We start from the raw sequence: 14560 nt of genomic DNA on the forward strand, positions 1-14560 counted from the left end.
CCCCAGAGAAGCCTTTCAGTGGTGTCCTCTCTGTCTTCACTGCCCCTACCATATAGGGTGCCTCCTTTTTATTAAAAGAAGCAACAAAACCCCATGTGCTATGGACTATACTCAAGAGAGTCTCCCGGTTGACGAATTGTGTGAGAACGGTCAGTGTTTGGACTGCCCTGAGGAGGAGGTTCAGGGGGAGGTTGGGGACCCCATGCATAGCTGTGTTGGTGGTTATAGTATTGGTACTTGTAGCCATGGTAATGGCGGGAGGGGCAGTGGTAGCGACAGTGGCATTCTGGGCAAATACAGACCAGGGAATCGGGAGGGGAGCCAAGGAGCCCACCATGATATATCACAGTCTGATAAAAGTGGCAGGGAGAGTGAGGACTTTGATGATAACTATATGTTGGACAGGATCTGGGAACCAGAACCTCTGGCTCCTCAGCAAACTGATGATTACTGGGTAGCCATGTTTTAGACCCTTGTTATCAAAGCAAAATGGGGGAATGTTTTCCTGTTGTGTATATGGAGGCCATGTTACTTTATTACCAGCTTGCCACAGCTTTTAGCAATCAGAAGCCTGCTGCATACATGTCTGACCAGGAGTTTTGTATCGCCCCCGAAAGAGTTACCCGCTTCTCGCCATCTCCTCTACCACAAGTAGCAGAACCTGCAGTCCCAGCAGCAGCCAGTTCAGTATTATCAATATGGTGGAGCAGTTTTTTCATGTGCCTCTCCAGGCTGATGCAAATCAGCACACAGAGACGTACTGCCTCAACACCACGTTCAGTTCTACCAGGACGCTGGTCTTATGGACAGGCAGATTGGCATAGTGGCCAGAATTAGTCCAGTTAGCCCTCTCTGTACTGTCTTATCAAGCCTCCAGAGTCATCTCAGAGAGGGTTTTCAGAGCGGTAGGTGGCGTTGTCCCAGCCAGATGGACAAATTTGTCCTCCACCAGAGTACAAAACATCATTCCTTTATCCATGAGGATTTACACACTACTCTGATGAATAGATGTGCCAGTGCTTAAGGTGGCTGTTTGTCTCTGGCCCCATCATGCCACCGACACAGTCTGCCTGCCTACCATCATGTTCCATACTGTACGGTTGCAGCTGCTACTCCCACCACCACTTCCACTTCCAGAGCTCCTGATGACATCATGCTAGATAAGAAAAAAAAGTCAAATAGAAGAACCCGTGACCTCATAATGATGACATTACATTTGCTAAAAAAAAAAACTGTGACCTCCTAGTGATGACATCACACTCACCTCCCAAGTATGCACAGTTGAAGTAGCTGCACAGCTGCCCGGTGCTCTCCACAGTGTAAGTGCTTCCACTTTTCTTTATGTTTCTGAATGTTTCTGCCACTGGAATCAAGACTTCTAGTTCGTCATAATTTGAAAACTCGTCAATGTCTACCCCAAAGCAGGTCGAGATGATGAAGAAAGGATTTGTGCCAAAATTTTCAGCCTCGCTCTTATCTAGAGAGGAGGATGTAAACCGGCCGAAGCGGAGCTCTTTAGCGATGTTGATGTTGCCCAGTTCGGTTCCTCTGTAGGTGGTGAAGCGCTTGGCACAGCCTTCCCTCAGGACCTGCAAAGCTCGGGTCAGGTAGAAGTGAAGAGCTTTGAAGTGGAAATTCTTCATATAATGATCTCGGGACTGTCCAGCAATAGAGACGTTACCATTCAGCTGCTTGTAGATGGAGTACGGCTTTTCCATCGTGTATAAAACCACCGCTACCCCATACTCATGCTTGAAGGAGTCAGGGAGCTTTAAATTGCGTGTGCTCCAATGCTTGGTTGCTTCTATCCACATTTCGTCAAACTGTTTATATTTCCTTTCTTCTCCAAGAATCTTTTGCATTTCTTTCTCCATTTTCACTTCACAGCCGATATATTGATCATCAAAAGCATTGGGCTGCATGTCCAGATCTTTCGCCATACAACACAGCTGGAAGAGAGAACGTCTGGATAGATTATCTGAGGTTCTGTGTGGACGCAAGGCAAAGATGTCACAAGTGCTCCCAACCCCTCGACCAAAGTAAAAGGAAAAAAAGTGATGCACAAAATGAAAAAGAACGAAAAGCCGCAAGTAGTGAGCGGTGCACTTCTTCAGTATTGGCTTTTTACTCCCCAAGTGTCTGATACCAACCAGAGACCACGGGTCAGCCACAGGTGGAGCCGCACTGCATGGTGGACGTTGTCCAGAGCACATGGGAACCCATAAGAAAAGACAGTGACTGTGCCTGCCCGGTCACCGGATCGCTGACCTGTACTCTACTATTAATAATAAAAATAATCATAGTAATAATAACAATTCTAAGTAAAATATTATAATAGTAATAATAATAATATATCAATAAAAAATATGTATAATAAAAGTTATAGTAATTTTGTAAGTAGTATTTATATTAATAATAATAATGAAAATAGTAACATTAACATTAAAAAATCATGAAACAAATCAAACAAAATAACTGTAATAATAATAATAATATTAAAATAAAAAAGTAGTAAAATATATAATAATAATAATAATGAAAATAGTAAGTAAAATATTAATAACATAAAATAAAACAAACAAAATAACAGTAATAATACTAGAGTTGAGCGAATTGAACTACACAAAGTGGAGTTCGATCCGAATTTCAGGGAAAATTTGTGCTTCGTGGTAGCGAATGGATTTTCCCTGAATGGCAGTAAAAAATAAATAAAAACCTCATACTCACCTCATCCGTTTGAAAGCGAAGAGCCGGTCGCCATCTTGATTGAAGATCTCGCACAGAAGCCCGCACAAAAGATCTTCAATCAATGGTGGCGGCCGGATCTTCGCGATTAAATGGATGAGGTAAGTATGATTTTAATAATTTTTTTTAATGTTACATTGTAAAATTAATGTCAGATGCTGCGATCAGCGATGAACACGGCGTCTGAGCGGTATAATGACGGGGGCAAGCAATCGCGTCCCCTGTCATTGCACCCATTATTTACAAAGAAATGCGCTTTGTGGTGAAGTAATTCGTCACAAAGCAAAGTTTTTTGCAAAATTCGGTGAAGCAGCCGAATCAAATTTTTCAATACTAACTAATAATAATAGTAGCAATAATAGCAATATTGTTAGTGTTGAGCGAATCAAAAGAAAATGGAGACGAACTTGATCCGAATTTCAGGAAATATTTGATTCTCCACAAATCCAAATTTCTTGACGCATCGAGATAATGAATACATTTTTCCTGAAATGGTGGTAAAAAAAAACACGTACCTCATCCATTTGATAGCGGCCATCTTGATTGAAGAAAACCTGCCAAATATCGCGATGTGTGACGTCACCACGTCAGCATTAGTGTTGATCACGAATATTCGAATTGCAAATTTTAATTGCGAATATCGGCACTTCGAGAATTCGCGAATATTTTGAATATCGCAAAATATATTCGTAATTGCGAATATTCGATTTTTGTGAAAATACCAGTTCATGCGAATTTTTATGCGAAAATTGTATGCGAATTTTATGTGAATTTTCGCAATCAAGAAAATAATGCCTGGAGATCATGAATTCGCGAATTCTCGAATATATGGCGAATATTCGCCCAAATATTCGCGAAATATCGCGAATTCGAATATTGCCCCTGCCGCTCATCACTAGTCAGCATGATGGCCGGGCACAGTGACGTCGTTATCACATCAGCGCACGCAAGATTTGGGGGGTTTTCTTCAATCAAGATGGACTTGGCGGCCTCTCCACGATGAAATGGACATTTTTTTAACCCCTTATTATCCCCTGAAAGGCCTCAATGTGACTCTCAGATGCCACAGTCAGCGCTGATTTTAAAGTAGGGGTGGCGTGTTCGCCGTTCCCCGTCATTGCACCCGATACAAACAATGGAATGTGATTTGTGACAACGCACCTTGTAACAAATCCAAATTTCTTGTCAAAGTTCGACAATTCAGCCGAATCAGATTTTTTAAAACTTCTCTCATCACTAATTGTTGTTACTGTTATTATTATTATTATTATAGTTGTGTTTTTTTTGTTTTGTAGTAGTTGCAGTAGTGTCATAGAAGGAGTAATGGTGGAGTACTAGTATAAGAAGTAGTATTGTACTAGTAGTGGTAGCAGAAATAGCAGTAGTAGTATTGTTATAAGTAGCAATAATAGAGTGGTGATAGTTATAAAACTAGTAGTAATATTATTATTACTGGTAGTAACAATAGTAGTAGTATTAACAGTAGTAGGGGTAGTAATAGTAGTAGTATTAGAAATTTTTATTAGAAGTAATACCAGTAGTAATATTGTTATTAACAAAAACTGCCGAATATATAAAGGGATGTTAGTTGATACCTATCATAAGTAATTCGAAGAATCTATAAATTATTTCATAATGGTCATGAACCCTAAAATATACTCCTTTATTTAAATACTTTAAAAATGTTCATAAATAATGATACTCAAAATATAGGTCAACAAGAAGAATAGATACCATGACCGAAAGAAAACACACATAAAAGACACAGACAAATGGCGTAAATAGAACACTAGCAAATTCACGTGTGGGAAGGAGGAGGGAAATAGAGAGGGAAAAACTACCCCATAGCACCCTAGGGGCTCCCTGTCCTCATGCCTCACCTAGAACCGCCCTAAAAAACAAAAACATGAAATCCTGTGATATCAATATCCCACATCCCGAGGTGTTTCCCCGAAAAATGGGTTCCTCAGGGGCAGGGCCGTTTGAAGGAATTTGGGGGCCCCAAGCAAACTAGACATGGAGGCCCCCTCCCGCTGACAGCCGCTAGCGACTTTTCCCTCTGGCAGGGCGACCTGTCAATCAGGTGACGTCACAATACGCCTGTTGTAACTGTAAACACAGCGCTCCTGTCCGTGCCCCGGTCAGTCCCTCATCCCTTCACCTACCGTTCCCTCCGGGCTCTGTTGCCCCTGCACACGCAGGGCCACCTACCTGCAGTGCAGACCTGATCCCACTAGAACCCATTAATACAAGACAATTTATTGAGAAGGGCCGGGCAGGTGACATCATGTCCCCAGTAGCAGCGCCTCGTCCAATGGGCTTGCAAGCTGGGGGAAGACAAGTGGCCCCACCCATGGCCCACCTCCAGCCACGCCCATGTCCCGCCTCCAACCACGCCCATGTCCCACCTCCACCCCTGATCGCTGTTGCACCGCAATCGTTACGCCCCTGATCCCACGCCTGCGCCGTACTGTTTAGTATTCGACGCAACCGCGGAATTTACGGGACGAAGAGGAGAACTCGGACGTCAATCAAATAAACATGGGCGTGCCACTGCCAAAAGGTGAATGGACGGAGCCTCTAGGTGCTGCAGCAACGCCCTCATAGTACCTAGAGGCTCATTAGCATATTATAAGTCTTTATTTTAAGAGAACAGCGGCAGGCAGGGAGTTAAAACACACTGCTATGTACTGCTGATATTCAGCACATCGCTAATGTCAGTCAGCTACATAACGTAACGTTTTTTCTGATTGACACATTCAGAAACCTGAGGCTGTTTAAACACTGTTACAAACACTGCTTCAAATGTTTTATATTTATACCTTTTTAGAAGTAAAGTAAGTGATTATCTGGTGTCACAGTCAGACTCAGTCTTGGTCAGGTTGAAAAACTAGCAGGGCACAGTGGGCACAGTCTGGGCTGGGCATGGGCAGGCTGCTGGAGCCTGGAGCTGCTGGAAGAATGATTTCAAATCTCCCTCCCTGCCCCTCTCTCTGATGTCACTTCCTGTGGACTTGACTTAGTTCCTTATCAGAGAGAAGGAGGGAGGGACTGGGAGGCAGGGGAGGAGCGAGGAGACTGGACTGGAGACTACTAAACAGTGAGTGAGCCGCTGCGGCTGCGCTGCCTCCCTGGCAGCCGCATCACTGTAGTGATTGTAGACTGGAGAGGAGCGTATAGAGGAGGAGGGGAGGGAGCGCTCTGCTCAGCTGATTATTACCCGGCCGCCGCCGCAGTGAGTGAGTCACTAGTGAAGTGACAGTGCAGTGCACTCAGGCAGCAGCTTAAATATGCGATCGGACGGACTCCACACTGACTGTCTGCAGTTTCAATGAATAGAATAGAATAATCCTGTGCCCAGGTCTAAGAAAGGCTTGTACCCGGGCACAGGATTACAAACCCGGACTGTCCGGGTCAATCCTGGACGGTTGGCAACCCTATCTGGGGCCCCGGCCCAGCTCGGGGCCCCAAGCAATTGCTTGTTTTGCCTGTCTGTTAGCGACGGGCCTGCTCAGGGGGTATGAACAGGGAGAATAAGTAATAGAAATAGAGCACTAGAAAAAACGAGATGTTAATGAAACTGATGTAACAATCGATGTAGAGGAGCAGTACACACATTAGAGAGAGGCCCCTTCTAACGAGGATACATTTTGTCCGCACATAGTAACATAGTAACATAGCACATAAGGCCGAAAAAAGACATTTGTCCACCCGGTTCGGCCTGTCATCCTGCAAGTTGATCCAGAGGAAGGCAAAAAAAACCTGTGAGGTAGAAGCCAATTTTCCTCACTTTAGGGAAATAAAAAATTCCTTCCCGACTCCAATCAGGCATCAGAATAACTCCCTGGATCAGCGACCCCTTTCCAGTAGCTATAGCCTGTAATATTATTATGCTCCAGAAATACATCCAGGCCCCTCCTGAACTCCTTTATTGTACTCACCATCACCACCTCCTCAGGCAGAAAGCTCCATAGTCTCACTGCTCTTACCGTAAAGAATCCATAGTCTCACTGCTCTTACAGTAAAGAGTCCATAGTCTCACTGCTCTTACAGTAAAGAGTCCATAGTCTCAGTGCTCTTACAGTATAGAGTCCATAGTCACACTGCTCTTACAGTAAAGAGTCCATAGTCTCACCGCTCTTACAGTAAAGAGTCCATAGTCTCACTGTTCTTACAGTAAAGAGTCCATAGTCTCACTGCTCTTACAGTAAAGAGTCCATAGTCTCACTGCTCTTACAGTAAAGAGTCCATAGTCTCACTGCTCTTACAGTAAAGAGTCCATAGTCTCACTGCTCTTACAGTATAGAGTCCATAGTCTCACTGCTCTTACAGTAAAGAGTCCATAGTCTCACTGCTCTTACAGTAAAGAGTCCATAGTCTCACTGCTCTTACAGTATAGAGTCCATAGTCTCACTGCTCTTACCATAAAGAGTCCATAGTCTCACTGCTCTTACAGTAAAGAGTCCATAGTCTCACTGCTCTTACAGTACAGAGTCCATAGTCTCACTGCACTTACAGTATAGAGTCCATAGTCTCACTGCTCTTACAGTAAAGAGTCCATAGTCTCACTGCTCTTACAGTAGAGAGTCCATAGTCTCACTGCTCTTACAGTAAAGAGTCCATAGTCTCACTGCTCTTACAGTATAGAGTCCATAGTCTCACTGCTCTTACAGTAAAGAGTCCATAGTCTCACTGCTCTTACAGTAAAGAGTCCATAGTCTCACTGCTCTTACAGTATAGAGTCCATAGTCTCACTGCTCTTACCATAAAGAGTCCATAGTCTCACTGCTCTTACAGTAAAGAGTCCATAGTCTCACTGCTCTTACAGTAAAGAGTCCATAGTCTCACTGCTCTTACAGTATAGAGTCCATAGTCTCACTGCTCTTACAGTAAAGAGTCCATAGTCTCACTGCTCTTACCGTAAAGAGTCCATAGTCTCACTGCTCTTACAGTATAGAGTCCATAGTCTCACTGCTCTTACAGTAAAGAGTCCATAGTCTCACTGCACTTACAGTATAGAGTCCATAGTCTCACTGCTCTTACAGTAGAGTCCATAGTCTCACTGCTCTTACAGTATAGAGTCCATAGTCTCTCTGCTCTTACAGTATAGAGTCCATAGTCTCACTGCTCTTACAGTAAAGAGTCCATAGTCTCACTGCTCTTACAGTAAAGAATCTTCTTCTATGTTTGTGTACAAACCTTCTTTCCTCCAGACGCAGAGGATGTCCCCTCGTCACAGTCACAGTCCTGGGGATAAATAGATGATGGGAGAGATCTCTGTACTGACCTCTGATATATTTATACATAGTAATTAGATCTCCCCTCAGGCGTCTTTTTTCTAAAGTGAATAACCCTAATTTTGATAATCTTTCAGGGTACTGTAGTTGCCCCATTCCAGTTATTACTTTAGTTGCCCTCCTCTGGACCCTCTCCAGCTCTGCTATGTCTGCCTTGTTCACAGGAGCCCAGAACTGTACACATTACTCTATGTGTGGTCTGACTAATGATTTGTAAAGTGGTAGGACTATGTTCTCATCACGGGCATCTATGCCCCTTTTGATGCAACCCATTATCTTATTGGCCTTGGCAGCAGCTGCCTGACACTGGTTTTTGCAGCTTAGTTTGCTGTTTATTAAAATTCCTAGATCCTTTTCCATGTCAGTGTTACCCAGTGTTTTACCATTTAGTAAGTACGGGTGACTTGCATTATTCCTTCCCATGTGCATAACTTTACATTTGTCAGTGTTAAACCTCATCTGCCACTTATCTGCCCAAGCCTCCAGTCTATCCAGATCCCTCTGTAGTAGTGTACTGTCCTCTGTAGTATATATACAGCATACTGTCCTCTGTAGTATATATACAGTATATGGTCCTCTGTAGTATATATACAGTATTCTGTCCTCTGTAGTATATATATAGTATACTGTCCTCTTCAGTGTTAATTACTTTACACAGTTTAGTGTCATCTGCGAAAATTGATATTTTACTATGCAAGCCTTCTCATTAATAAATATATTGAAGAGAATAGGGCCCAATACTGACCCCCTGAGGTACCCCACTAGTGACATTGACCCCTCCAGTACTGACCCCTGAGGTACTCCACTAGTGACAGTGACCCAATCTGAGTGTGTACCGTTAATAACCACCCTCTGTTTTCTATCCCTCAGCCAGTTACTTACCCACTTACAGACGTTTTCTCCCAGTCCGAGCATTCTCATTTTATATACTAACCTTTTATGTGGTTCAGTGTCAGATGCTTTGGAGAAGTCCAGATACACGACATCCACTGATTCGCTGCTGTCAAGTCTAGAACTTACCTCCTCATAGAAACTGAATAAATTAGTTTGACATGACCGATCCCTCATGAAGCCATGGCTGATATGGTGTTATTTGCTTATTTCCGTTGAGACGCTCTTTCATAGCAGCTCTCAGAAAACCTTCAAACAGTTTACCCACAACAGATGTTAAACTTACCGGCCTATAGTTTCCAGGCTCTATTTTTGGACCCTTTTTGAATATTGGCACCACATTTGCTATGCGCCAATCCTGTGGGACATTCCCTGTCAGTATAGAGTCTGCAAATATCAGAAATAAGGGTCTGGCTATGACATTACTTAATTCCCTTAGGATACGCGGGTGTATGCCATCTGGTCCTGGCGATTTGTCTATTTTAATCTTTTTAAGACGCCGCTGTACTTCTTCCTGGGTGAGACAGGACACTTTTAATGGGGAATTTATTTTTACATTCTGCATGTCATCTGACAGTTTATTTTCCTCAGTGAATACATTGGAGAAAAAAATATTTAACAGCTTTGCTTTCTCCTTGTTGCTCTCTGCGACTCCCCCTGTGACTCACATGTTAGTAGATAGATTGGTGTTGCTGTACTATAGCAGCGCGGTACATGGGACAAAGAGTGGGGCAGAAGAAATAGCAGTAGTAGTATTGTTATAAGTAGCAGTAGTAATAATAGAGTGGTAATAGTTATAGAACTAGTAGTAGTAATATTATTTGTGGTAGGGGCTGAGGTGTTCATGAGCGTGGAGTTGGGAGGGATGCCTACCACCCTTCATGATCGATCTGGCTGAACTGTGCCCGGAGCCAGTGCGGGGTAGGCCTGAATATGTGGGCCACCCAAGAGAGTGGAATGAAAGAAAGAAGGGTCGGGTGGGTGGGGCACGAAGCGACCGTCCTCAGGGTGAGGTCGCTCGGGATGATATAGAGGGCAGCCCCGTTTACAAATGCAGGCTGTAACCAGCCTTACTATTTGTGGTAGGGGCTGAGGTGTACATGAGCGTGGAGTTGGGAGGGATGCCTACCACCCTCCATGATCTATCTGGCTGAACTGTGCCCGGAGCCTGTGCGGGGTAGGCCTGAATATGTGGGCAAAAAGACTACCAACGCTGTTAGGTGTGAATTATTTATTTGAATCGAATGGGACAAATCACAAAGCCAATGAACAAAAAGCCCTGGAAATCTCGACCTGCGGGTTAGGTATATACCTGGCAAAGCACGAGGACCGGCAGCGCCCCATCTTGCGGATAACATGCGCGGGTACCTGGTGCTTGGAGGCCGAGGAAGCGGCTCCTATGCGGAATGAGTGCCCTGAAATTGTATCTGGATTATACCGCAAACCCGCTGCTAACGTGCGAATGTAGGACACGAACTGAGCCGCAGTGAGAGGCCTGCCCTGGAGGGGAAATAGTGGATCCTCCGGAGCAAGAGGAAGGAGAAACTCGGCAAGGTCCCCCAGCACCTTCACGAGACACCAGCTGTTTGATGTGGGAAAGAACTTGATCTCGACGGGAGGACCTACTTGACTAGTATTGGAAGAAGGGAGAAATAAGGTAAACTGGCCACCCTGCCGAACGAGATGGCGTTTAAGGAGGGTGGAGCGTGTCATAGCACTACAAGTAAATTCCCCCGGCCTTAGGAAGCCATAAAACCCGAGATATATTGCAGCCTTGATGATAAGGCTTGCTGGGTGCCCAAAGGGGGAACCATCTAGAGCTAGGGACAAACCCCGAAGTAACTCACCAGAAACTGTCTGTCTGCGCTCCACTGGGCTTGCACAGTTTTTTTTGTATGACCCTAAGGGTGGCCTTTACAGCTTGGTTGGACAAGATGGATTGGCAGGAAGGATCATCAAGTAATCTGTAATGCTGGACCCCTGTTAAATACCCCTTAATAGGTTGTATGAGAGTGGCGAAAAATGAACGAGAGGGAGGACCCAAGCCGAAGATGCAGAGTGCCGGGAAAAAGAGGGCCGGAATGTGCCGAGGACGGGGTCGGGTGATTTGGTGACTAGAGGAACTAAAACTAATCTGGTGACAAGCCGAATGGACCTGGGTGAATCGAGTGACGTTCTGAGAGACTCAGGATGAAGTACCTGATGCTGGGCGATCCTGGACGTGTACATGCCGTGACAGAAAAGGTGACCCGAGCGACATGGTGGAGACAGGGGCCTGAGTGATTCAGGCAGGTGCCAGGCTGTTAAATATCCTGAGAGATTTTCAGGAAAGGTACCAGAAAGGTATGAGGTGGAACTAAGATAGACCCTGATGGTGGCTGACGTCTAAGTTATTTTAGGAAAAGACAGCCAGTACGTGGACCTGAGTGATTCAGGTGGACACTGGCCAAGAAGAATACCCGAGCAAATCAGGCAGAAAATTAACCCTGGAGGTTAAGGTAAAAGACAAACTGGTGAAAGCATCCGTCTAAGTGGGCCCGACGTGCTCAGGAAGGCCTAGAACCAGGATGACAGGGACCGAGCAAGCCTGGGCGATCCAGGATGACAGAGACAGAGCGAGCCTGGGCGATCCAGGATGACAGAGACAGAGCGAGCCTGGGCGATCCAGGATGACAGAGACAGATCGAGCCTGGGCGATCCAGGATGACAGAGACAGAGCGAGCCTGGGCGATCCAGGATGACAGAGACAGAGCGAGCCTGGGCGATCCAGGATGACAGAGACAGAGCGAGCCTGGGTGATCCAGGATGACAGAGACAGAGCGAGCCTGGGCGATCCAGGATGACAGAGACAGAGCGAGCCTGGGCGATCCAGGATGACAGGGACAGAGCGAGCCTGGGCGATCCAGGATGACAGAGACAGAGCGAGCCTGGGCGATCCAGGATGACAGAGACAGAGCGAGCCTGGGCGATCCAGGATGACAGAGACAGAGTGAGCCTGGGCGATCCAGGATGACAGAGACAGAGCGAGCCTGGGCGATCCAGGATGACAGAGACAGAGCGAGCCTGGGCGATCCAGGATGACAGAGACAGAGTGAGCCTGGGCGATCCAGGATGACAGAGACAGAGCGAGCCTGGGCGATCCAGGATGACAGAGACAGAGCGAGCCTGGGCGAACCAGAATGACAGAGACAGAGCGAGCCTGGGCGATCCAGGGGGACTACAGATGATGTGTGAGAGCGAGACGAGAAGCATGGAAAACAGACAAAATGACGTATGCGTGATACCTGAAGAAATTCAGGAAGCTGATGAGCAGCTACTTGGCTGAACGGGAAGACTGGATATCAGACGGTACTGCAGCCCTGTTCATTTTGGAAAAAACTATCAGCACCCAGGTATAGACAACAAGCTCATAAAGTAAGTCCTGAGCCCGAAATGGTACATTAGACAACTGGAAAACAGCATCTCCACCTAACCTGGGAAGGGAAGGACCCGTTTAAGGGACATCCTGCCCCCCCCCCCTCCCCCGCATGTGTGTCAGCCAAGCGGAGATGCTGCTCTACAGGTGACCGGAGAACTCCTTGAAGTGCACCACAGCGCCTCCACCTTAAGCCCCGGCCCAGAGCATGGGTCAGAGTGCCATCTGAGCAATGCTGCGGACCCAATCCATGCCATGGGTTGCCAATGGTACTACCAGCATCCCGCAGCCCAATGTTGTAAAGTAATCAACCCCATAACCCACCCAACCTGCATGGAGTTAACTTCATCAGAGGGAATGATGAGACCACAGAGCAGTGCGGTTTTTGACATGGAGTGCCGCAAACCGAGCCCAGCAGGAGCGGTCAGCCCTACCTGAAGTGCCGTGGATGCTGGCCGTGCCGAAACCCTAAACAGCAAAAAAGAAAATTGCACGCTGTGAGGAGGCTCCCCAGGAGCGGAAGGAGGGAGCCCCGGCCGAGCCCAGCTAGGCAGGCCGGATGGACGAGGAAGCTGGAGAGCCATGACTTACCCGGAAGTGACGTAGGCTGGGAACACCGGAAGTGACGGAATGGACTGGTGGAAGAAGCACGAAGCGACCGTCCTCAGGGTGAGGTCGCTCGGGAGGATATAGCGGGCAGCCCCGCCCACAAATGCCACCATTTAATATGGCATACAATGTAGTGGGAACACTGGCTGATCCAGGTAAGGGGGGGGCAACAGGGAATTGCCCCCCACCGAGCTGGCGACGTGCCCCTGGTGAATAGTAACGGGCGGCGGCAGGGCACAAGGAGATGAGCGCTTCCATTGTGGAAGCGCTCATCTCCATAGTCATCTGATCTGTATCGCTGTCCTCAGGAAAGTGATACAGATGCCTGTGCTAAGGGGCAGGGGAGGGAGAGGCATGTCTCTTCCCTGTGTCTCTGATAGGCTGCCAGCATTAGGCTGGCAGCCTATCAGAGCCCGATGCAGGCGGTGCGATGACGTCATCGCGCTGCCTGAGCCGTATAGCGTGGGAGGCAAGCATCGCATCGCTGACATGGAGGCAAGCATAAGTGTTTATTTTTATTTTTTTATATGTACAATTGCAATACTTTTACTGGCACATTATGGGGGGGCCCCTCTTGTTACTAGCACATGATGGGGGGCTCTTGTTACTGGCACATGATGGGGGGGCCTTTTGTTACTGGCACATGATGGGGGGGCCTCTTGTTACTGGCACATGATGGGGGGCTCTTGTTAATGGCACATGATTGGGGGGCCTCTTGTTACTGGCACATGATAGGAGGGCCTCTTGTTAATGGCACATGATGGGGGGGCTCTTGTTACTGGCACATGATGGGGGAGCTCTTGTTACTGGCACATGATGGGGAGGGGGCTCTTGTTACTGGCACATGATGGGGGGCTCTTGTTACTGTCACATGATGGGGGGCTCTTGTTACTGTCACATGATGGGGGGCTCTTGTTACTGGCACATGATGGGGGTGCTCTTGTTACTGGCACATGATGGGGGGCTCTTGTTACTGGCACATGATGGGGGGGCTCTTGTTACTGGCACATGATTGGGGGGGGCTCTTGTTACTAGCACATGATGGGGGGGCTCTTGTTACTGGCACATGATTGGGGGGGCTCTTGTTACTGGCACATGATGGGGGGCTCTTGTTACTGGCACATGATGGGGGGCCTCTTGTTAATGGCACATGATGGGGGGGTGCTTGTTACTGGCACATTATGGGGGGCCCCTCTTGTTACTAGCACATGATGGGGGGCTCTTGTTACTGGCACATGATGGGGGGGCCTTTTGTTACTGGCACATGATGGGGGGGCCTCTTGTTACTGGCACATGATGGGGGGGCTCTTGTTAATGGCACATGATTGGGGGGCCTCTTGTTACTGGCACATGATAGGAGGGCCTCTTGTTAATGGCACATGATGGGGGGGCTCTTGTTACTGGCACATGATGGGGGAGCTCTTGTTACTGGCACATGATGGGGAGGGGGCTCTTGTTACTGGCACATGATGGGGGGGCTCTTGTTACTGTCACATGATGGGGGGCTCTTGTTACTGTCACATGATGGGGGGCTCTTGTTACTGGCACATGATGGGGGTGCTCTTGTTACTGGCACATGATGGGGGGGCTCTTGTTACTGGCA

The 14560-nt window shown here is 47.0% G+C and overlaps 1 protein-coding gene across 2 annotated transcripts in view; it reads right to left on the reverse strand.

The window, feature by feature from the left end:
* Positions 1 to 14560, reverse strand: part of LOC122926628 (ecto-ADP-ribosyltransferase 5-like) — a 44785-nt gene that overhangs the window by 13108 nt on the left and 17117 nt on the right. For both annotated transcript variants that reach the window (XM_044278071.1, XM_044278063.1), the window contains exon 3: positions 1265 to 1949. In XM_044278071.1, coding sequence (XP_044134006.1) covers positions 1265 to 1949 — 685 coding nt within the window. The remainder of the gene's footprint in view (positions 1 to 1264; positions 1950 to 14560) is intronic.

Source organism: Bufo gargarizans, chromosome 1 (assembly GCF_014858855.1).
Source record: "Bufo gargarizans isolate SCDJY-AF-19 chromosome 1, ASM1485885v1, whole genome shotgun sequence".
NCBI lineage: Eukaryota > Metazoa > Chordata > Amphibia > Anura > Bufonidae > Bufo > Bufo gargarizans.